We start from the raw sequence: 24,582 nt of genomic DNA, 5'->3' as shown, positions 1-24,582 counted from the left end.
ACAGGCACATTTGACCTTCAAACTTGACTCCCTCACCAAGCCCTGCCCTCCACCCAGGGGCAGCTTGAGGGGAAAGCCAGTGCAGCACCTCTATGCAGAACTCCTTCAGTACTGATGATGAACCGTCCAGCATGGGGGTCTTCCAGGTAGCTGGGCTCCTTGGGCTCCACATCCTCAGGCACTGATGGCTGAACACGTGGAACCACGACACAGCAGGTGATGCAAGTCACTTCTATTCCATGCCATACCAAGCCCCCTCTCTCCCTCCTTCTAGTTCTACGCTCACAGGCTGTCCCTGCAGCCTCCTCTCTTTGGAAAGCCAGATATGGCTTCCAACTTGGAATTCTGGTGGGCCCCATGCAACCAGCTCCTCACCCACATAGCTCTCCTCAGAGAGCTGGCAGACATGTACAGCTTCCTACAAGCCTGTTACCTCCAAATAGCCACTGTAATCGAGCTCAATCAGCTCAAAAGTGGCAATGAGCTCTCCTGCTGCTTTGCTGCCTCTGTAGAAATCGAAGAACTGCAGGGCAGGTTTAGTATAAGGCTCATCGACCAGCTTCACCTGTGGGACAGCAAAGGCCTGCCCAAGGAAATCAGGGGAGCCCTGCAGGAAAGAGGGAAATTACTCAAATCATCCATGTGGTATCTCACCACCTCAAAGACCACCACTAATTCCAGCCAATCTGGGACAGTACAAGACTACTTTTGTTATCATCTGCTTTGATTTTTTCTGCTCCATCCAGAGCTAGGAACAGATAAAGGCATGTCTACAGCAGCTCCACTTAACTCCCAGTTCATCTCCATGCAGAACTTGGCAAATGGCCTGGCACCATGCACAGAGGACATCAAAGCTAGATCAGGTTTTTGAGATTCTCCTCCAGACAGGGTTTGAGTATCTCCAAGGATGGATACACTACAAGCTTTCTGAGCTACAAGCCCAGCATGTGTTCTACCTCTGTGTAAAAATTGCTTTTTTATATCAAGATGGATTTTCTTCCTTGCCAGTTTGTGCTCATTGCTTGCCATTGAGCCCCTTGGTACCTTCCATGAGAAATCTGAACTGAGCTTTTCCATCCTTTCCCACCAAGTAGCTGCAGACAGCAAAAATACACTGGCTTTCTCTCAACCTCTGTAGGCTGAATACACTCAGCTCTCCTCCTTTGTCCTGTGCTCCATCTTGGTGGCCTCCTCTGGACTCATCCCAATATGACAGGGTTTGTCTTGTACTGGAACCACAGGAAAGCTGCTGAGTTACACAGGAGAACCTGGTGCAAGTTATGTCATTAGACTTAGGACAACAAAGAGGCTATAGGGGACAGTGTGACTTTAAAGCACTAATAAAGAGAGAAAAGGGAGGATTGAGGAGGGATGAGCGATGGCATGTGGGGACACAGGGGAAGGAATAGCCCTAAAAGCAATATCAATTCCCTCAGGATATGAGCCTTCTGCAATGTGAGCCTGCCAAAGAAGGAGGCATGTTTATTCAAAAATAAGAGATCCTGGATCCAACAAGTACTCATCAGCCTCTGATGAATTTAGAGTATCTCTGAGTCAGAAGGTCTCAACCTCAGCCACAGTCCCCACGAATCACTGTTAGCAGTGGACAAGCACCAAGCTGGTCCATGGAAACCAGAGAAGTGGCAGCACTCAGAGATCCTCTGCATTCCCTCTTCCAAAAACAACAGAAGGAGGGCAGCATACTTACAAATTTATTGTGGCTGAAAAGGTTGATTATGATGATGGGGGTCTCTGTTTTCAACTCTTTTTTCTTCCCATCAATAATGACCTGGTCAGACAAAAGTAGGTCATTCCACATAGGGCTCAGTGTCTCCTCCAGCATCTGCAGATGGAGACAGAAGGCCCAAGTGTTCCACACTCAGTGGAAATAAATCATATGCAGTAAAGTGAGGAACTCTGGGCTGATTCCCTCTCTCACACAGCTACATGCAGCTGGTGGCTAGCAGGAGTGATGTGGTAAAAGTGTGGGATCAGCACTCAAGGTCAACTAGTACATGCCACTCAACCTTTGAGACCATGCTCAATGACTGTCAAATATTCCCTGAACATATCCACACTGCTCAGAGCATAGATACCTGACTGCTTGGACATACAAAAGTCCCAGAAGGACTGCCAAAGCACTGGCTTTAAACATGTCAGTGAGGGCACAGTCATTTTTCTCTCCCCAGGTTCCCAAGATGACAGAGGCAAGAGTTTAAGTGGTCTCACCCTAGTGGTCTGGCAATGAGTTGAAAACACCACTCTTGCAAATGGATCTGAAAGGCCATTATCATCTGCAGGAAGGATCCCTCGAGCCTGATACAGATGGGCTCAGAGCTGGAAATAGCTGAAGTCTGGGAAAAAAAGGAGAGAGGAAGTCCCCAAAAAAGTCCTGTATGAGGCCAAAAAAATGTCTGAAGGAGAAGGCCAGCCAGATAGGAGTGGGCACATTCTGTGACAAACAGCTACTAATTCTAGGGACTGTGGTTCTCAGGCCAGTACATCTCAAAAGCTTTAGTCAAGCCAGACAAGCTCAGTGGGCTCTGCAGACATCTCTGGGAAGTACATGACATACAACATGTGAAATGTGCACTGTTCTGCTATGAGCATTTACTGCAGGGGAGCACCACCAAGCCTCATCAGAAGGGCAGAACTCATGCTCATTGCCAATTTGGTAACATATTCAATGCCTACAAAAGGCCCATCCTGTCTGCTGCTTTACCTGTAAATGTACAAATACATCCTTATGAGATCAAATTGTATGTGCCTATCCCAGTCATGCTCTGAAGACAACCCTAGATCAGGTCCTAATTCTCAGACATATTACAATTCCCAGATCAGTGTGGCCTGGAGGTGAAGGATTGGGGGGGTACAATACATCACCACAGACGCTAATCTATGGATGGGACCTGTCAACTCCCTGCTCTCCTGCTTATGTGAAGAACTGGTATCTGCACTCACCATCCCTGTTGAGCTGGCTGGGAGGGCTGTATGCTGAGAGCTGGGCTATCTCCTGCTCACTCTCAGAAAGGAACTCCTCAGGCAGCTCTGCCAAACAGTTTTTCGCGTATTTGGTTACCCCAAGCCACATGTAGATTTCCAGTTTGGCAAAAATCTCACCAGTGTGTAAGCCAGGGACCTGAAAGCACAGAAGGTTTAGCAGGTTTCACATCTCAGACCAAGATGATCACCATCAGCCTGGGACTGACCAAAGAGCATAGGAGAGAGAGCACCATATCAGCAGAGGCAAAAGGCAGTGGTGGAGTGAGAGCTGTGTTTCCTTGTGAACTCCAGGATTTCAGGAAGGAGGGCTGAAAGCAAGGAGGGGGAAACAGCATGAAGCAAACGAGCACACTGTTTTGGTATAAACCCTACCTTCATAAAGACAGTCTGGATCTTTGCACAGTCCTTGCCTTTCTCCTCTTCAACTACTGAGTAGAGGATGTTTTGTGCAGGAATTCTGTCATATGCCACACGCCTGTTGTTGCTGAGCATCCAGATGAGTACATCAGGGAGAGTGCACCGAGGCTGGAGGGAGGGAAGGGAGGAACATCACATCAGAGAAACAGCATGTGTCATCCTCCTTCTATTGACATGGTGAAAGCTTTGTCTCCTCACGGGAGGGACTGCTGAGCAATGGCAGTTTAGAGATCCAGAAATAAAGGACCTAACATTGGCCACATACTTCTGAAAGTCAGCCCTGCAATATAGCTCTGGAGGTGTTTGTGGTTTAACTCTGGCTGGCAACTCAGCACCATGCAGCCCATCACTCACTGTCTCTTGGTGTGATTGGAAACAAGATTCAAAACGTAAAAGTGAAAGAAGTAGTGGATTGAGATAAAAACAGTTTAATAGGGAAAGAAAAAGCTTCACACACAAGCAAAGAAAACCAAAGAATTCATTTCCCTCTTCCTGTGGACAGGCAAGTCTTCAATCATCCCCAGAGCAGCAGGGCTCCATCATAGAAACAGTGACTTGGGAAGAAAAACACCATCACTACAATTATATATCACTCTACCCTCACATAGCTAAAGATGTGAAAATTATTTCACTTGGTGAAAGACTTCTCCAAACTTCAACAGTATCTGTCCACCTTATGTCAGCAAACATGACATTCTGGTTGACGCTACAGCAACACACTGATTTTTTTCAGTTACGTAAAATACAAACAATGAAACTCTGAATGTGGAGAGTTTCTGCTATGGATGAGAATTTATTCCAATGCAAGTTTGAATCTGCAGAAAGTATCTAGGGTCAGACCCTGGTGGAAGTGCAGGCAGCACAGGCAAGTTTTCCAAGGCAAACTGTCTGCTGCAGACAAGGCCTTGGGCTGGTGGGGTGGAGAGGCCCAGGAGGCCTGGAGTTGGCCCAGCTCTGCCTCCTACCCACTGCAGAGTTGCTTGGAGCCCTGCTCCACCACTAACAGCCCTGCAAAGCTGCCTGGCCTCATCCCTCCATTAGAGCTATCACATGGTAACTTCCAGCAGCTGGAACTTGGAATTTTACATAGTGAGGGAAGACAGCAGAGGAAAAGCTTCAGTTTAAACTGGTGAGAGCCCTAGCAACCAGCTCAGTATCCTCTCCTTGCCTACCCTCTCCAGCTCAGAACAGGGTTCCCTAGGAGCCACTGTACTTCTTTAGCCATGAAGCGTATCTTTGCCAGGATCCTCCTGGTCTCCTTAACCTTCTCCTTGACATTGTCTTGGGTCAGGTGCTGCCTCACACGGAGCCCCTGCTTTGAATACAGGATCTGAAGAGAAAGCACAGCTGTCACACAACCAGCCCTGCCCCACTACCACCCCACATGGGGAGTCTGCAGGGAGCCTATTGTGCTGACTACATCCATCTCGCTCCATTGCACCCTGACCTCATCATGGCTCACTGCCCAGTTGCTGAGAGCAAACCTCCATGAACCTGTCACAAGCCATTTAGCAAAAGGGTGCCATGAACTGGAGACTATGGTAACTCATCAGCCTCGCCAATATGATCCAGTAACAGAAGTCCATGAGCTTTAAAATCATTTGGAGCAGAAAGATATCTAAGGAATAAACATTCCAGAAGCTGGTGGTCTGAGGCTCCAGATAGTGCCTGTTGGAGACTTTGGCCAAGGATTAACTTGGGGCCACAGTAGTGTGGGATTATGAAGTTGCAGGAAACTGCAACACAGGGATTGGTTTTCACCATTATTAGTGCATATCAGAGATAGTGTACACATATGAGTAGAAACTTTGGGATTAATCAAAACTAATAATGAAATCCAGAAGAAATTCAGGGTGTACACCCACTGTGGACTGGCAAGGCCAGAAAACTCATCTCTTAGGTGGGTTCTTGTGGAGTTGCGGTTTTATATGTTTTATTACATTTTTATTCTGTCATGGTTTGTTCCAGTGTACCCCCATACTGTATTGGTTTCTCCCTGAGTTTTCCCGCTTTTCCCCAAGTGTTGGTTTCCCTGGAAGGTGCCGAGCCAGTTCCCTGCCCCCTCCCGAATGCCTTGTCTGTCACTCGGTGCCCCTTCCCCTACCTCTGGAAACTTCCATCCAGGGCACCGAGTGATTGGATGAGGTCCTGGGACCCCTACCCTGTCCATCCCTCACTGGATCCCCCAGATGTCAATCCCCACAAGAGTCACTCCTGTCTGTTCCCCACTGGATGATCAGCCCCCCTCCCTCTCCCTATGTTGCCGTCACCCCTGAGTGGCATTTGTTGGCTGGCCCCCTCCGGTGCTTTTGGACCCACAGGACCTCAATAAACATTGGATTTTTGCCCCCAACAAGTGCCTCTCCTCATTTCCTCGCCGTTGGAATCAGCAGCGACCTCAGGACCCACAAAGCTCTCTCCAAAGCCCAGCCGGGTACAGCGGAGGGTGCTTCCACTCACCCTACTCGCCCCGCAGGAGAGCTAGCCGGGGCTGAGGACAGGGGTCTGGGGCGGGGAAGCGGCAATTTGGCTCCCCCCAGGGGCCAGAAGAGAGCCTAACCCCACGGAAAAGGACCCTCAGAGTCCAGGAGACCCGTGGATTTATCCTTTCGGCCGTCAAATTACCCCGGTGGGAGCAGACCCACGTTTTAGTGAGCGGCGCTCCCGGGGAAGGCACCGGCAGCTCCGGTCGGCACCACCGGAGTCGGTGCCCCCTTCGGCATGTCTGCAGCCTGGATTTTTCATTTCTGCCTGGACGTGGCCGGACCCTTTTTGCTGGTGAGTGAGGGGGTCCTTGGGGCTTAAATTCCTGCTTTTTTTAAGGGTTTTCCTTTTCTCCCCAGGGTTGGGGGGAGGGATTCCCTCTTTGGGGAGTTTTTCTTGCTCACTGGGTGTAGGGGAAAGACCCCACATTCTTGTTATAACTCCCTTTCCCGGGGTGTGGGGAGCTTGAAGGGCAGGTGGTCTAAGTTGTTCAGGGTAGTCTTTTCTTTTTTGTTGTAATTCTCCTGGCTGTAGACTTTGTGGCACACCTTAAAATCTGTCAGCATGGGTGCAAAGCTGACCCTGCCACAGAGGAGACTATATTCCCAAGTTGTGGGCATCCTAGTTGGGGGGGATAAAAAGTTTAAAAAATCAGATGTTAAAAGGTTTGTCCGGTGGGTGTCACAGAGCTTCCCAGATATTTTTGCAACCATATTATACCAAGTCCCCTTCTGGGACCATGTTGGAAGGGAAATCCTCAAGCAGGGGGATCCTTCCTTGTCCAAATTTACTTATTTGGCACTGCATATTAGGGATATTATTAAAAACAATTATGAAGCTCTGCCACAGCCATGGGCTGACAAACCAAACCCCAGTTCTAAAAATCCTACCCCTCTCTCCTCTCCCTCTTTCCAAAAACCGGGGATTCTTAGACAGGCATCCTGGCTATGTCCACAGGCAGATTCTGGCCCCTCTGAGAATCCTCGGAACCCTTACCAGGACAGTGCTGGCACTGCTCTGGACTCTCCCAGTTCCCCTGTTTCCCTGCAATGTACAGTCCCATCCCGTAGACATTCTGTAAGCTTTAGTCTCCCTGATTCTGTTCCTAACTCCTTATCCCACAGTCCACAAAATGGTTTCCCCTCTTCTCAAAGGACACAAGATGGCAGGGACCGCATGGCTTTTCCGTCCACATGTGCTCCTTCTTCCCACAATCCCTTTCCAGCCTCTTCCCGAAACCCCTTCCAACCAACAGCCAACCCCTTCCACTCCCCAGATTTTCCCTCCCACTTCTCTCCTCCACCCACCTCAGTCACCTCCCCTGTTGAATTATTTAACATCTCGTCCCCCAGCTCCACCTCTGGGGAGAGCTTTCCATCAGCCGCTCCCCCTGGCCCTGACTCTGCCTCCTCCTCCTCCCCCAGTTCCCATGCTTTGGGGTCACGTGAGGGCGGCGGGGGGGTGGAGCGTGGGAACTCTGGCCTGCCCCATTCCCTGCCTGCCTTCTCTGCTGCCCCTGTCACCTTCACCCCACGGCAGGGGGGCAGGCCCCTCGCACAGTGGTCCCCCATTCCACAACAAGTCATCAAAGACCTCTGCAAGGCCCAGAAGGAATTCGGCCGTGAAAGCGAGTTTTTTAGAGGGATGTTAAAGGCAACACTTGCCTCTGCAGAGTATGTTCCCGCAGACATGCGAAGTCTCTTTTCATGTTTAATAACTCAGACTGAGTTTTTAGTTTGGGAGTCCGCATGGAGGCGGGAAGTGAGGGAGTTTTTGCCAGACCTCTGGGCTAATGCAGAAACCTCTACGGATGTGGATGGGGGAATGTTATCAATTGACCATCTGTGCGGGGCTGGGGATTGGGAATTTGGGCCAAAGCAGGCTGAAAAAATTCCCAGGGAGGCTTTAGTAGTCACTGCAAAGGCAGCGGAGAAGGCCTTTTTTAAACTAAGGCCTGCCGGCCCAACTATTAACTATTTATCTATAAAGCAGGAACCATTAGAGTCATTTGTGAGTTTTGTGGATTGTCTATGCCGAGCCATTGAGGCACAGGTTCCGGACGAGGGCCTCAGGAGAGGCATGATCACCGAGGTTGCCAGGCAAAATGCCAACGAGGCATGCAGGCAAGCCATCTTGAGTCTCCCTCTCGATCCGGAGCCTACATTACAAAGCATGCTGGACGTCTGCTCCCGCAAGGTGACCATCCCACCCAGAGACTCGCAGGGGACTCCCCGAGAACCATCCAGGAGAGTCTCCTTCGCTGAAGCCGTCACCCCATCAACTACTCCTGCTCCCAAACGCTGCTTTCCAAGGTCACCTCCAAGAGGATTTAATTCAGATAGACCCTGCAATCTTTGTAATAAAAGAGGCCATTGGGCTCCACAATGCCCATTGAGGGACAACTTTTTAAAATTCCGACAGCAGCAGCAAGGGCGAGGTGCCCCCAACCCAGGGGGGAAGCAAAAAAACTAATAGACCAGCGCAGTCTCTCCCTGCGCACAGAAATAAATATGGTGGGACAATCAACATCCGAGGAGGGGAGGGACAAAAACATCACCACTAGAAACTACACCCTATCGGATTTGACTACGGCTGACAAACCAGCCTATATGGGGGAGGATGTGAATTTCATTTCAAAAGCCTGGCTTGGCCGGGATCCTGACCACCCCAGGCCCATTCTTAATACTAAATCCAATTTCTCTCCTTATAGGTTGGCCCTGACTGAACCTTTACATCTGAAGGATACAGATTGGCACCTTATTACTGTTGACACCAAGGACTCTGGAACCTGGAGGAACCTCCACAGTAAGTGTATCGGTCTTGGGGACACAAAGTTCACGGCACTCGACATCACCATTGCACCAAGTCTGACATCTGCACATCCTAAACACTTGGTCTTGTGGCTGCACTGTGCTCACCCGCCAGTCTTCCTCCCCAAGGGCAAAATCATCGCCCAAGCCATTCCTGTATCTGGGCCTCCAGTTTTCCCCGAAGACATATGGAAGCAGACACCCGACAAAATCTACCAGGTGTGTCAGGCCCAGATACTGGGGAAGGAAAGACCTAAAATTTCATGCTACATGTGGAAAGGCGGGGAGCACATATATCTCAATGGACTTCTCGACACAGGGGCAGACGTGACAGTCATCCGCTCGCGGGACTGGCCATCACAATGGGAATTGCAGGATGTGGCAGGACAGATTCAGGGTGTAGGGGGTTCTCAATTGGCCAAACAATCAAAGAGCATCGTAAAATTTGAGGGGCCAAACGAACAATCAGCTTATTTTTGCGTCCATTTGTATTGGACTATACGGAACCCTTGTGGGGGAGGGACCTAATGGCCCAGTGGGGGGTCACAATTGACATACCGATCCCCCAGGTTTTTCGGGTAGCGGCCACTGAGGAGCGTCCTACTCAGAAGTTAGATTGGCTTACAGATATACCAATCTGGGTAGAGCAGTGGCCGCTCAACAAACAAAAATTAAAAGCGCTCCGGGAGCTTGTGGATGAGCAGCTCGCTCAGGGGAACATCCAGGAAACAACATCTCCCTGGAATTCCCCCGTCTTTGGTCTCAAGAAACCTGGCAAAGACGAGTGGCGCCTCCTTCACGACCTTCGTGCAATAAATAAAGTCATTAAAGACATGGGTCCTCTCCAGCCAGGGATGCCGTCCCCCACAATGTTACCTGAAAATTGGGAATTGGCAGTCATTGATATAAAAAATTGTTTTTTCCAAATTCCTCTACATCCTGAAGACACGCCACATTTTGCCTTCTCGGTTCCTTCCACCAACCAAGAAACCCCAATGAAGAGATATCACTGGAGATGTCTACCACAAGGCATGAAAAACAGCCCTATTATCTGCCAGTGGTACGTTTCTTCATTGCTGTCCCCTGTGCGTGCAGCCACCGAGGACGTGATAATACAACATTACATGGATGACATACTCATTTGTGACCCCAACAGCGATTTACTTACACACGCGCTTAACCTGACAACTGATGCGTTAGTTGCTGTGGGGTTCGAGCTGCGATCAGATAAAATTCAACGGATGCCACCTTGGAGGTACCTTGGTTTGGAAATAAACAAGCGGACCATTGTTCCACAAAAATTGGCAATCAAAAATAACATTCGGACCCTAGCTGATGTTCAGCAGCTGTGTGGATCCGTGAACTGGGTGAGACCCTGGTTAGGTATCACCAACGAAGACCTAGCCCCTCTTTTTGATTTATTGAAAGGGGGGGAAGAGCCTAGTTCTCCCAGGGAACTCACCACAGAGGCCAAGGCTGCGTTAGAGAGGGTTCAGGAGACAATATCTGCCAGGCAGGCCCACAGGTACGATCCAGGTCTGCCCTTCAAATTCATCATATTGGGCAGACTGCCACACCTCCATGGTGTTATCTTTCAGTGGACAGACACCCTAGGGAAGGGTAACCAGGACCGAAGGGACCCACTCTCCATCATAGAGTGGGTTTTCCTAAGTCACCACCGGTCCAAGAGAATGACAAGACCACAAGAGCTGGTGGCAGATCTAATCCGCAAGGCTAGAGCGCGGATTCGGGAGTTGGCAGGATGTGACTTTGAATGCATTCATGTTCCCATTAAATTAGAATCAGGCCAATTCACAAAGGCTATGTTGGAACACCTGTTACAGGAAAATGAATCATTACAATTTGCTCTAGATAGCTACACATGCAAAATTTCAGTTTTGAGACCGGCCCACAAAATTTTTAATTCAGAGATTCAATTCACACTATCAACAAAGCGAATTCAGAGCAAGAAACCCTTGAAAGCCCTAACAGTTTTTACTGATGCATCTGGAGGGTCCCACAAGTCTGTGGTGACTTGGAAAGATCCTCAAACTCAGCAGTGGGAGGCAGATGTTGTTGAGGTGGAAGGCTCCCCTCAGATATCTGAGTTGGCCGCCGTCGTTAGAGCGTTCGAGCGGTTCTCTGAACTCTTTAATTTGGTCATCGATTCGGCTTATGTAGCAGGTGTAGTGTCTAGAGCGCAGGATGCAATCCTGCAAGGTGTTTCCAACGATGCCTTGAATAGGTTGCTCTCAAAATTAATTAAGTTGGTCTCCCACCGGGAGCAACCGTTCTATGTGATGCACATCAGGTCACATACTGACCTGCCGGGGTTCTTGGCCGAGGGCAATAGGTGGGCCGATTCCCTCACTGCCGCCCCCGTGCAAATGGCGCCGCTCCTTGATAAATTCCAACAGGCTAAAATAAGCCACCAGCTCTACCATCAAAATGCGCCAGGTCTGGTAAGACAGTTCCACCTTACCCGAGACCAGGCTTGGGCCATTGTGGCCACATGCCCATCCTGTAAGTCGCTCCCCCTGCCATCGGTGAGCGCAGGGGCCAACCCTAGGGGTCTGAAGTCCTGTGAGGTGTGGCAGATGGACATTACTCACATCCATTCGTTTGGGAGGATGAAGTACGTCCATGTATCTGTTGACACCTTCTCTGGGGCAGTTTTCACCTCTGCCCACACAGGGGAGAAAGCCTCAGATATCGAAAAACATCTGATACAGGCTTTCTCTATGCTGGGCGTCCCCAAATTAATCAAAACAGATAATGCCCCAGGTTACACCTCCAAGGAGTTCGCCAGCTTCCTACAGCAATGGGGAATAGAGCACAAGACTGGCATCGCCTATTCCCCATAAGGCTAGGCCGTGGTGGAGAGGACTCACCAGAGTCTTTGTCTTGGTTTGACAAGACAGGAGTCTGTGAAGGAGGGCAAAAGCCTCCTGTGCAATGGAGAAGGTAAACCCCCTCCCTCTGAATTACCAGGATTTTTAAATTAAAAGGCTCTCAGGCAAAGATATGGGAATGGGAGTAACAATTCTTTACTAGGAGAAACTAAATAACAATTTAAAAAGGCAAATGCAATTGGTACAAACAAAACTAGTGATGAAGTCCACAACCTGACACCCTGAGGAGTCGGGGTGTTGATAGTAGTCCGGTTGAAATGACAGCTGCTCCTCTTGCAGTGGCTGTTGAATTGCAGCTGAAGTGGTGATCTTTAGAAGGGTATAGTTTTCTCTGAAGATCTGGTGGCAGTTGGGTCAGTCTTCCTCTGCGCCAGGGCCGCCTCCAAGCTCCGCCGCCGCCGCCTCACCGCGCTCCGGCCGTTTCTCTGGGAATCTCGCCGAAGGAGCTGCTTCTCTGGGAATCCCACAAAGAGAGAGAGAGCTGCTCTGTCTCCCAAAAGGTACCCCTTTATACAATAAAAGACTGCTTGGCTTCCCCCTCTGGGTGGAGCATTTCACAGTGGGATGGTGTTACGTTACCAGGCCTGCAGTGAGTCAGTCAATGGCCCATTAACAAATGATTACCTCTTTGGAGAAAACCATTGTTCTTGGAAGAGATAACAAACCTGCCCAACCTCCAACAGATGGCAAATAGAATACAAGCTTATCTTACAAACCAGGACAGTCTTAAACGGATGTTAAAACAACAGCCGATAATGAAGGTAGAGTCCCCCAGGTTCAATTAGCACGGGCCCTCTTTACCATTAACTTTCTTAACTGCTCTTTTGAATGTTTAAATCCACCAATCACTTGCCACTTTAACAACCACGAGCAGGACAAGGTCAGGGACAAGGTCAGGGAAAAGCCACCGGTCCTCATTAAAGATCCTGAGACCTGGCGGCAGGAGGGGCCCTATGACTTAGTCACCTGGGGACGGGGATATGCTTGTGTATCCATGCCCTCAGGCCTGAGATGGATCCCCTCCAAATTTGTCAGGCCGTATGTCCCCAAAGTCCAAGCCAAACCGGAGGGTCCTCAGGTGGGACATGCTGCCTTCAGAAGGCGCAAAAAATCTTCCCTTTTTGGGTCTACCTCTTCCCTTTCCAGTTCCCTTGGTTCTTTGTTCCCTTTTGAGCTGGACCTCCCCTACCCTGATTGTTAGTGTATCTTCAAGTTATTTTTCAGATTTTGTCCCAGTTTAGATCCAACCCAGGATGTCACGCACACTGAGCCACATCCTTCTCACCATCACGATCAACGTAAGACTCCAGCAGGCATGGATTATTCCTCAGCCTCAGGTTAACGTGTGGACTACGTTGGCCAAATGCTGTATGAATCTAAGTTCTAAGGCAGAGGACACCCATGCCACCATAGACAAAATGCAAAATATGATAACACATCTCAAGAAAGACTCATCAGACTGGCTGGGGTCTCTTTTCGAAGGATGGGGACTCTGGTTGGATCCAATCCCTGGTTCAAACTGGACTTTTACTTTTGTTAGCCTTTGTTGTATTTGTCATTAGCTTTAGTATTATAAAAGTTATTTTTACTTCTCTCTTCCCTTTCCTTTTAAACAAAAAAAAGAGGGAGATGTGGAGTTGTGGTTTTATATGTTTTATTACATCTTTATTCTGTCATGGTTTGTTCCAGTGTACCCCCATACTGTATTGGTTTCTCCCTGAGTTTTCCCGCCTTTCCCCAAGTGTCGGTTTCCCTGGAAGGTGCCGAGTCAGTTCCCTGCCCCCTCCCAAGTGCCTTGTCTGTCACTCGGTGCCCCTTCCCCTACCTCTGGAAACTTCCATCCAGGGCACCGAGTGATTGGATGAGGTCCTGGGACCCCTACCCTGTCCATCCCTCACTGGATCCCCCAGATGTCAATCCCCACAGAGTCACTCCTGTCTGTTCCCCACTGGCTGATCAGCCCCCTCCCTCTCCCTATGTAACCTGTTGCCAGCACCCCCGAGTGGCATTTGTTGGCTGGCCCCCTCCGGTGCTTTTGGACCCACAGGACCCCAATAAATATCGGATTTTTGCCCCCAACAAGTGCCTCTCCTCATTTCCTCGCCGTTGGAATCAGCAGCGATCTCAGGACCCACAAAGCTCTCTCCAAAGCCCAGCCGGGTACAGCGGAGGGTGCTTCCACTCACCCTACTCGCCGCGCAGGAAAGCTAGCCGGGGCTGAGGACAGTGATCTGGGACAGGGACGTGGCAGGTTCTCTCTTCCAGAGTCTCTCAGGCTTAACAAAATACCTTCACCATAGCTCAGGTGACGACACACAAGGAAGCAGAGGGAATGAACTGGGACCCAGATATGCCTAAATTTTATTTCCTGCTGCTGTCACTGCATTTTGGTCAGCTATGTAGTCAGCTATGTCATCTTTCAAAGCTTTGTAGTCTGACGGGGGCTATGACTCTACAACTGTGCTGTGATGGAGGGTACGTAATTGTGCTCTCATTCCACTAGCTAGTCTTGTGTGCAGGGTGATAAGTGCCCAAGTGTTGCCCTTTCTAAGGACAGATAGATGAATGGCTGTTGTAGACCTGCTGGATACGTACTCAGCCAAGGGGCTGAGTTTCCAGGAGTAGCGGATCTCAGTGAGCCACCACAAAACTGCCTGCAGGAATATGGTGCACCAAAAGGCCTCCAGCAACCTACTAGGCAGCAATATGCATGTGTTCAACTACATATGCCCCAGTGGAGATGAAGGAAGGCATCAGGGTACAGCATCTGCACAAAACAGGGGAAAGCCATGGCTAAACCCCGTCTCTTTTCCTTGTGCTGGAAATTGTATTGCCCTGAGTAGAAGTTGGAAGATACTACAGTAAAAGCCTATGAGTGATACAGTGAGTTTTAGCTCCAGGTTTCCTTCTTAGCTTCAGTTTCTGCTGATCCTCCAGAAGTCTCACCAGAGCAGGGACTGCACACGCTCCCACCAACCACCACCAAACCCCACGACTTACAATGTTGTGCATCAGGTATTTTGTCCGACATCTGTCCAGGTTATTTGGATGAGCCATTGTTTCTCTCTCTGCGCTGAGTGAATATTGCCTGCAATGAGAAAAGCAGCACAGACTCTGTATCCTCTGCACCCAGCATGTTGAGCACAGCTCACAGCAGAGACACAAGCTCCAAATCCCTGGTGCCAATCCAGATGTGTCAGGAGGCTGCATTTCTGCAATGCCTTCTCTTTTGCAAACCTGTTGGTTCAGAAGGGACACTGGGGATTCTCAGCACCTAAAGCTCCCTTTCTACTGTGGACTGAAGTGCATAACGACCCCCAAAGGGTAGTCATGGGGATTGAAACACTGGTCTTTTGACTATGTGATTGAAAAGAGTGAAGAAAATGTCCTTCACATTTAGGAAACACATGAGAGACCAGGAACTCTGAGGCTGTCATCTATGACCCCTCTGATTCTTACAACAGGACTGGAATCTCCTCTCCAAGCTTGAAGAGCTACAAGGAGGGTCCTTTTCCCAAGTCATCCTCATTTCCTTCTGCACATCCACCTCAAAAGGAGAAGAGAGAAGGCCGCACACAGCCGAGGCAGAACATGATATGGCCTCCTAAACTGAAAACAAGAATCTTCAGGACATCAAGGACATGCTAACCTGCATCCAGATACAAATTCCTCAAGCACCTCTCTGAGCCAGTCTTCTGCTTTAGCCTGTGATCTTCTCAAGAGCTTCCCCACATCATCCAACCCCTGCTCCTGTAGTGAAATCACAATATTCACAAAGCTTGCACCTGGCTGAGGGGTCAGAGTAAAACCTTGCAAGGATGCATTTGCCACAAATGGCTTATGCCTTTCTGCAGAGCTGGGATTCATGAGTGCTGTAGATCAGCACTATGCTACCCAGGACTCTCCAGAGCCTGAGGATAACCTTAACAATTGTTGTTACAACATCTTGTGTCTCAGGCCTCGAGCAGCCACTAACACACTGTGTTAAGCTCTACTTTCATATTTTCAAGCCAAAAGAGAAAGGCAAGACCCTGGGGAGAGTCTGTATCCCCTTCATGACAACCTGAGGCTGAGAGTCTTCTTGCTCAATCACCTGCCCAGGGCTCACCCAGCTCAGGACTGGCAGCAGAGGAACTTGTTGTCACAAACATGATATTACATCACTCCTCCAGGAAGCACCACTAGGCAGTTGCACAACATGAGTCCATGCGGCCTACCCAGCCCTGTCTAAATGGCCAGTGGGACTAAGCCCTGTGAGAGACATGGACTTGCACAGATGGTGAGGACAGCAAACATCTCACACAGCAACAGCACATGCAACAAGGAAAGCACATGAGGAAGGAGCATGCCACAGACAAACACCCTGAACATGCAACCAGGCACTCTGCCAGTCTGACAATCCGGTTGGAAATGCAGAGTCTCCAGGCTTGATCCTCCCAGTAGCTCCATACATACATACAGGGTTTTTCATGTGTCATGGGTAGGTAGCTGTAAGACCTAAGGAAAGCAGGCAGAGGAGTTTACGGCTACTGCTACAGAAAGCATATGCCATATCGTAACACATGCACTTGCATATCCAGCAAGGGAGCAGAAGCTGAACTCTGTCTCCCTCACAGGGAATTCATTGGCTGATTTGGGGTCTGCACCATGGACATGGGTGCAACCTGCTGGATCTGCCCTTTTCCATCCCACACAAGCACACAGGGTTTCTAGTAGAGAAACAGCACATGCTCAGACGAATGAGGCTGATAGGAGCATGGGATACTGCCGAGATTTCTCACTGCTATGGGACTAAGTAGTAGCAGGCTCAGGCCGTACAATACAAACACCAAGACATTGCCTGGGCCTATGGGACAAATTAGGCAGCATTCCCAGAGCAAGTATCAGAAGAGCTTGTGTATGTGTCTTGCCTGCTCAACATAGGACAGCATATGCCAAGAGTACTCCTCTCCTTCCTCACTGTAAACAAGCCCTTAGGACACTGCTTGTGAAGCAAAAAAAGGATGGCTGTTATTGACAAGTCTGTTTCCTTGGGACCCCATCCTTGGCCATCTGCAAACATCAAGCAGACACCATAGGGCTCGTAGAGCTAGTAGGAAATCCCAGCCAGCTAAGCCATGGCAAGCTGCAGGATTGCAAGGAAGAGAAACCTATGCTGCATTGCTGAGCATTGCTGACCTCTAATAACATCCAGAACAATCAAAATGGGAAGCTGTGACAGCTCCAATAAAGGTGGGATAGAAAGATATAGAAGACTTACTTGGCATGGATCAGCCATGTCAGGACAGGAGAACTCAGCTCAGGGAGTAGATGAAGCTCTCCCACCTCCACAGTGACCTCCCTGGGCTGCTTGGCCTCCTGAAAGCTCCCAGCTTCCCCCTCTCCCTGCAGCTGGCTCAGTTCTTTAGTTTTCTCCTTGGATTTTTCACTTTTCTTCTTCAGCTTCATTTTTCCCAGAGCATCTCTCATCCTGTACCCAAGCTTCCTCTCTGCTGCACTGGGGCTGCTGAAGATCTCCACTGTGATGGCCATAAGGATGTGACCACGGTAGAAGATGCCCTCACCCATGCCTTCATTGAAGTCTTTGTGGACATCCCACAGAGCTGAGTTCTGGGGGGAGCCATACAGGTTCACCCAGGCTTGGCCAAACATAGGGTTAAAGCCTGCAGAGACAGGGACAGGGTTTCATTATGCTCCAGGGTGCTGCTGCAGAGAGACCTCCCCAAAAAGAACTGCCCAGGACACCAGAATGTCAGCATGCTTCAGCCACTCCTGCTCCCACCCCAGGAGACCAGCATGCCAAGCAGAAAGTGCATGGTACAGGGCTGCCCAAGACATCCTGCACCAAGGCAGCCATGCCAAGCCTCACCTTTCCTGTCAGGGTCCGAGATCTCCTGCAGGTCAATGTAGTGTGTAGCAATGGCCACATCTCTGACACTGGCATCATCCAGCACCTGGACTTTTATCTTCCTGGACATCGGAGGGAACATCTCAACAAAAGTGTCTGCTCGTTCCACTCAGGCTCAGTAGTGTTGGTCTCCACTGATGTTTCCCCCTGGGAAGGAGAAGGTGTGAAAGTCACACATCCGAAGTGCTGCCCAGAGAAAGGGATGCCTCAGAGCTTGTCTCAGAATGGCATGCACTCTTGTACCACCTGCAGACAGTGCCAGGCAGGCTCTGGGGGTGGCAGTGTTCCTGCTTCTATCACCATTCTTTCAATTCCTCTCTGTTTCATTAATGGGGGGCTGTCCCAAGGCCCTGGTATGACTTACACAATCAAGGGAATGCAAACAAGCAGCAGATTCATAGGTATCTAAGGGCTGCCTGGAGCATGCCAGGCGCACAAGACTGCCAATCAGGGATTGATTCTCATATTAATGGATATTACGGGATCAGAAACACTGGACTTGTGTGCAAAAACTGGGTCATTATCTCAGTAAATTTCTCAAGGGTCTCAGGCTGAGGCTAGCTTGACACAGGAAAAGGACTTCTGCTCCAGGATTTATCTCTATATTTAAGGATATGAATCTCTGCCTGCAAAGCCAGTAGCTCAGCCAGCAGCTGTGCCCAGGGCTGGGGCTGTCCTATGAGCAGCTCTCTGTAGAGAAAAAAGCAGAGAACAGCCTTCTTGCACAACCATGGCCACACAGTTCAGACCACTGCTAAAGACAGCAACACCTGGGCTCTCCCAGCCTATTTTCAGTGGGATTCTGGCACCATGAACCCAACACATGCTGCCATACAGTCAAGGGAGAATCAGACTGTCCCAACACAGCTTCCCTTCAGACTCACCTGCTGCCCACAGAATGAGACCTGCACATATGGGTCAATAAAGACTTTTCTCTCCCCTATGATCTTGGAGATACCACCCATGATGCCTGCTCTCATGCTGGACAGGCCCTCAGCAGAATACAGTTTGATGCAGACCCTGGCCCAGGGTCTCTCTGAAGGGAATCTCTTAGGCAGCAGCAGATTCCTGAAAGACAAATTCATGTTCTGCCTCTCTCCTGGAGTCCACAGAACACAATGATGGGAAATTCACTGTCTGACAGAAGATTGGATCCTGCCTCTCCACAGGTCTTTTTCACTGGGTCTTTGCCCATCAGAAGAGGGGAAAATGGGGCAAAAAAGGTAGTGTGACGAGAGACATGGCTGTGTTCCCCAGGGCCATGCAAGATCCCACTGCACCTACCTTTTGATGTCCTCATCCTAGTTCCTGGAATAGGTGGGAAGGAAACCCATAATATCCCCGCGTGCAGAGACAGAGATGTTGCACTTCACAAAGCCTTTTACACTTGCCTGGGTGTCCATGGGGTCACTGTTAACTGCCCACTTCTGGAAAAACCTGTGATCTGAGAAGGAAGATGTGGAGTTGCCTAGGGAGCAGCCAGGTTACCATTTCACATCCAACTCCATCTGCAGAAAGAGTGCCCTGGCTCTGACCCTGCCTCTGTAGGTGCAGGAGGTGTCACCTGCTTTCAGACAGCTGGGTGGAGAAGGAATCTCTGGTCTTCGTGCAAATTAAGTGCTTTAAAGCCAGGGTTCTGACCAGACCCATCAGAGCATGAAGGAAACACCAGTTTCAGACTAAGCCAGGGTCAGGCACAGTTATGTGGTGCAGTTCTCATACCTGGCTGGCTGTACACTGTCTCAACATCCATCTTGAATGTTCCTATGCAAGTTCCCATGCAAGTTTCTCAACATCCATCTTTAATGTTCCTATGCAAGTTCTTCTTTGAGTGAAAAACCTGGAGACAGCACAAGTCCCCCTTGAGCACCATGAGGTATCAGCAGCCAGGTGACACATCCAGATTATCTCCAAGGAACAGAGGGCTGCAAAGAGGTGTTCCAGAGCACAGCTGAGGCAGTGGTTGCAAGTTCCTCATGCAGACTGACATCTGTGTTAACCTTAGGACTAACCCATTCCTACCAACCACTCCCACAAAGCCCACCAGCCCATAGCCCTCAGTCAAACCTAGACCGAGGCAGTCATGGGTAACCAATTCAGCTTCTGCAGTCCCAGGTAAGCCACACCCCAACAATGGAGCTGGGACAGATCTGTTTTCTCACAGGAAGTCCTTGTGTCCATATCCTGCTGGGTTAGGGCAGAGCTATGATCCCACCAGTCTTGTGTCTCTCCTAAAACTCAAGTCTCACTCAGTTCTTGCTGAACTCTCACCAGCAGAAGAGACATGCAGCTGTTCACAGAGAAAGTGCTGGATACCACTTGGCAAAGGTTTAGCTATCTTCAGAACATCCCTGAGTATTGGAAAAATCTTTGTGCTTTGGGCCAAAGGATTTTCAACCTCTCTCCCTGGGCTTTTCTACAGCACAAATAATTTCTGAGCTCCCCTCACACCAGTCACTGACCTTCAGGACCTGCAGGATGAGACTCCAGGATAAGGGGCAGTGGGGAATTGCCGAGAAAACATCAGGCAACAAGGCAAAAGGCAAGAAAGTGCCCCAGAGGCCCCACTGCAGTCACATAGGTGAAGAAAAACACTGCAGTCACATAGGTGAAGAAAAACCTGTATCTGAAGGAGGTGGGAAGGCAACACTGCCCAGCACTGGCTCAGAGCAGGGCTAGGTTTCTGCCCCAGTGCAGCCACAGGAAGACCCTGTGGCTCTCTGTGGGCAGGTGATTACATCTGGAACACCTCAGTGGTATTGGTACCCTTGCTTTGCCCATTGCACACAGTGTCCACACACAGAATCATCAGGCTGTACCAGTAACCAGTGAAAGATGAAGAGGAAGACATATATACCGAGATCTCTATGAGTCTGTGGAATAAGATGTCCCTTGGCTCATAGAAGTCAAACAAAAAATACTGGAAGAGAAAAGCAAGACAGCTGAGCCCCAGGCTTCCAGGCGTCCCTTGCAAGGATGGTCCCAGGCATTTGGTACACTGGTGGTGCAAGGATACAGCCTCTGTCCATGTCACACACTTCATTGTAGAAGGGACAGTTTGTTGACTTCTGCATTGCTGTGTGCCTCTTTTCCTCTCCCACCTTGACTACAACAAAGGGGTTGATGTTCACCCCCACCAACTTCTGTGCTTCAATTACATTAATCCCAACCTGAGAAAACATGGGAGAAAACCAGCACTCTCCTTATTTTAATCAGCACTCTCCTTGTTTACACCTCCATGCCAAGACTGTTTCAACAATACCAGTATGCACATGTACAGGGCAGTCTCAATGCAGACCTGAACACCTAGGGCAGGCAAAAGCATGGCTGCTGAAATCTGCTACAGCCAGGACAGACCAAAGTAGTATTTGAGATACTTGTTTCTTTCAGACAAGCAAGGAAATAAAGTATAAGAGCCCCAGTACTTTTGACAAGAGCAGACCTTCCCACCAGCACTGTTACCCTCAGTTTCTGATCCCAAGGGGTTGAAAATCCACTACTCCCACATGGCAGGGTCCATAGAGCATCTTGGAAAAGATGCTTTTTGTATCTTCTGTTAATACTCCCCGTTGAATCCTACTGAGATGTACACCATTGGAAAGACTGGAATGCAGCTGCTTACAAATTACTTAAATTTACTGCAACTGCTTATGAGTCTAAGATATGCAAGAAATGTTCTTACATTTGCTCTCAGTACAAGGCCATGGTTAAGGTACAGAATTATTGCCTCAAGAAAATGATGGTAGGAAATTCAACCCTCACAAAAACCTCCTGCTTGGTTGATAGGACCAAATGTGAGCCCACATTTACTTAGATCCAGAAGAGGATTTAAAATCATAGCCATGCTTGGAGACTTGTCCTGAAATCAATTTAGCCTGATGTGAGCTATTCAGCCACAGCCACAGCTTCCTAACAGCCTCCTGGCATGTCCAAGCAAGCCCCTACATAGCTCTCTGGCCCTAGTCATATTCCACAGCTGTCCCTAAGGAAGACAGACAAGGCCCTGGGAAAGATGGCAGGCATCAGCCCTGCCTGGGTACTCTCTGAAGCTCTGCACAGGCAATGTTTTGCAATGGCACATGTAGCTGATTCCCTTCTCCTGTTTATCCACAGCTAACTGCATGGGCTTAGTGATACTGTGTCCAGCACTCATGGATGCAGTCCATTCACGGAATATTACATCTTGCCCAGCAAAGTCACACAAAGCATGATGGTATTCATGTTAGAGGCCTTGACAGAGTATGTGGCAATTGGAGAAGCTCAGGCCTTCAGCAAGGCAGTAAGGGACTGGCTGTAGGGCCAGAGGCAGCTAAGGGGACATGTACCCAGTGCTGCAGTACCTGGAAACTCTGTGGCGTTGGGATGGCAAAGAGGTCTCGTGCAGAGCAGAGTCTGGAGCAGCTGCACAGAAAAAAGTCCAGGTGAGCAGCTTGTCAACATGGACCTGAGTATGTCCCCACCAAGGGAAGCAACGGAAAACCTCACAAATAATGGCCCATTGCCTTGGGAATGAGCAAATCCCCAACATACCCATTGCTTTCAGAGATGCAAGTTTTCTGACATTTGGCCAAAACAGACTGTCATGAGCTGCAGGATATGGCACTTTCTACACCAGGACCCAAGCAAAGGCAAGAAAGAAGAGCATGACATGGATACCTCTTCACAGGGCTGAAGATAGTGCCCGAGGCCCCAGTCTCAGATGTATAATAGAAATCTTCTTCCTCTTCCTCTTCTTCATCAGTCTCCAGACCTTTTGCCAGCTTCCTGCCTAGTGCAGCAGCCTTCTTGTCCAGTTCCTTCACTCTCAGCCACTCAGTAATCCTGGAAGCCCTGCCCCATGCCATGAGCCAGACAACTGGGCTGTGCGCTGCCCTCCACCCAGAAGGGTGAGCCAAGACATTTAAGGGCTACTTACTCCAGCTGCTCAAATCCAGGATTGTGGATGATTAACTCTGAACTGTAAAAAACAAAATATGTTTTTCTCTAAAGACCAGTGTGCCACGGCTGTTCCCTGATTCATTTAAGTAACAGTTCCTCAGCCTCTCTCCTGCTTATTTCTTGGCAGTGAGACAGAGTGAAAATTTAACAGGGTAGAAATCTGTTTGGATTTGGGTGAAATGTGCTACTTGGAGCTTGATAAATATGTTGTTTAGTCTGGTAACTGCAGCACTAGCAAAACTACCTCAGCTAAGGAGAAAGAATGCAAATTTCCACACTAAAAGATAAGAGATAAGAAAGACTCCTCGGAAACAGACAGGGCACAGTGACCCAGGAGTTCTTTCTGTACTTTCTGACAAAAACTGAGTACAAGTGTAACTAGCTGTAAATGTAATGTGAAATCATTAGAATTACTATGTCTTAACCTATTGTGAAATTCTATGCATATGGAAATTAGTAAGGGTAATAAAAAAGGATCAGGAGTTCTCAGAGGTATGCATGTCCATTGAAGGGCAATGAGTCCTGACATGAGTCCACAGCACTGTGAATAAACATACCGTTCCCTACAAATCTTCATTGGAACTGTGGGGTTTGATTTTTCATCCCTGCTGAAATGCAGGGACACCAGCAATTTTTTCCTAAGCTTATCCACTGTCCACCCCATGTGTCTGCTGTTTTCCCTCTAGTTCTACAAGCGACATTTTGTAGGCCTTAATGCTGCCTGTCATCCTGTCTGCCCAGAAACCTACAACTCCCCTGGCTTTGGGGCAGTACCAGCATGCAGGGTGCATGGACTTGCTGGAGGCCAAAACCATGCTGTCTGCAACTTTGCAACCACAAGCCAGGAAGGCTGCAGAAATGCTCTCAAGGCTCTCCTAGGGAGTCCCAGGACTCCCACCAGCTACAGTGGATCATTGCAGTCAAAGGCTCATTGTGATAACAAAGTACCTCTTTATCCAAGAGCCCTGCTCCCTTATTGCTGCTGTAGAGTTGAGACACATCACCCTGTTCAGAAGTGCAGAGAAAATGAGGCTGGATTGCATCCCAAAGGCTGCCACTAACAAAGACAGCTGTACAAACTGCCTGGAAATTTGCTCTTCCTAGGATTTCCATACCTGTCTTTCATAAGATAGACAAAATCCTCTTCAACCCACGTCCCCGATGAGCTATTTGGAAGCTGATAGCACAAATCCAACTCAATGTAGATCTATAAAGCAGAAAGTGAAACAGCCTGAGAGCTTGGTAGCCATGAAACAATGGCAGAAATGTCACAAAAAAGAGAAATGGCAGCACAGAAGAAAAAAAGAAGTGAGAAGCTGGTGGAAAGATGCAGAAGAAAGGTGGTCACGTCCCCACAAGAAGCATATTTGTACCAGACTCCCATTGTCTGCATCCATCAACAAGCTAGACATAACAAAACTCCCTCCTCCACAGCTTCTCAATCTCCATGTTTCATTGAATAAAAGCTGGCTCAAGGTTACAAACCTACCATAAAGAAGCCCAGAGAATCGCCTCGAGGCATTTTTGACAAGGGAACTGGGGAGAGCCCTGCACAATAACAAGCAGGATTTGGAGCAGTCTCTCTGGAGGAGGCACAAGACAGCTGGCAGAGCATCCCTAAGAGCAACAGCTTGGATTAAAATGCTGGAGAAGCCACTAGTACATCAAAAGGCTGCATCACAAGATAAAAGGAAGGACAGCCAGAGAAGTACAGAGCACACTGGGTATTGGCACAGCCAACATAGGTCTGAATAGCCTTGGTCTGCAGGTGGCCAGCCTGATCTCAAACCAACATAAACACAGATGATTTCCCAGCAGAGGCCAAAAACACTAGCATGGAGGAGATCACGCCTTAGTAGGCTGAAGGGGATGGTTAGTAGGTTGTAGGCTCTGGGTTCAGAGCTCAAACCCTGGAAAATACACATTTCTGGGAAAAAGAAATGCAGCCCAAGAAATCAGTATGGTGATCAGGAAAGGCAGCAGCAAAGGCTGGAGGGTGCAAAAGCCTGAGACGAATCTGTATGAAAAGCTAAGGCCCTAAAAACACTCCTTCAAATCACCAGGAGAAGAAGGGGTGCAAGTAACTCTAGTCCCAGAAGAGAACAGGATT

General features: G+C 49.0%; 1 protein-coding gene across 1 annotated transcript in view; it reads right to left on the bottom strand.

The window, feature by feature from the left end:
- Nucleotides 1-24,582, bottom strand: part of LOC110473786 (fer-1-like protein 4) — a 50,598-nt gene that overhangs the window by 20,105 nt on the left and 5,911 nt on the right. Inside the window, 23 exon segments of the mRNA XM_077787094.1 lie at nucleotides 89-113; nucleotides 115-188; nucleotides 434-607; nucleotides 1,709-1,843; nucleotides 2,230-2,354; nucleotides 2,962-3,139; nucleotides 3,376-3,528; nucleotides 4,634-4,750; nucleotides 14,627-14,714; nucleotides 15,276-15,376; nucleotides 16,003-16,123; nucleotides 16,887-17,289; nucleotides 17,496-17,630; nucleotides 17,633-17,681; nucleotides 18,419-18,602; nucleotides 18,819-18,978; nucleotides 19,257-19,374; nucleotides 20,392-20,454; nucleotides 20,573-20,704; nucleotides 21,875-21,935; nucleotides 22,191-22,355; nucleotides 22,450-22,491; nucleotides 23,588-23,679. Of these exon segments, the coding sequence (XP_077643220.1) occupies nucleotides 89-113; nucleotides 115-188; nucleotides 434-607; nucleotides 1,709-1,843; nucleotides 2,230-2,354; nucleotides 2,962-3,139; nucleotides 3,376-3,528; nucleotides 4,634-4,750; nucleotides 14,627-14,714; nucleotides 15,276-15,376; nucleotides 16,003-16,123; nucleotides 16,887-17,289; nucleotides 17,496-17,630; nucleotides 17,633-17,681; nucleotides 18,419-18,602; nucleotides 18,819-18,978; nucleotides 19,257-19,374; nucleotides 20,392-20,454; nucleotides 20,573-20,704; nucleotides 21,875-21,935; nucleotides 22,191-22,355; nucleotides 22,450-22,491; nucleotides 23,588-23,679 (2,895 nt within the window).

This window comes from Lonchura striata, chromosome 17 (genome assembly GCF_046129695.1).
Source record: "Lonchura striata isolate bLonStr1 chromosome 17, bLonStr1.mat, whole genome shotgun sequence".
NCBI classification, from domain to species: domain Eukaryota; kingdom Metazoa; phylum Chordata; class Aves; order Passeriformes; family Estrildidae; genus Lonchura; species Lonchura striata.
This window is presented reverse-complemented; position numbering and strand designations above follow the sequence as displayed.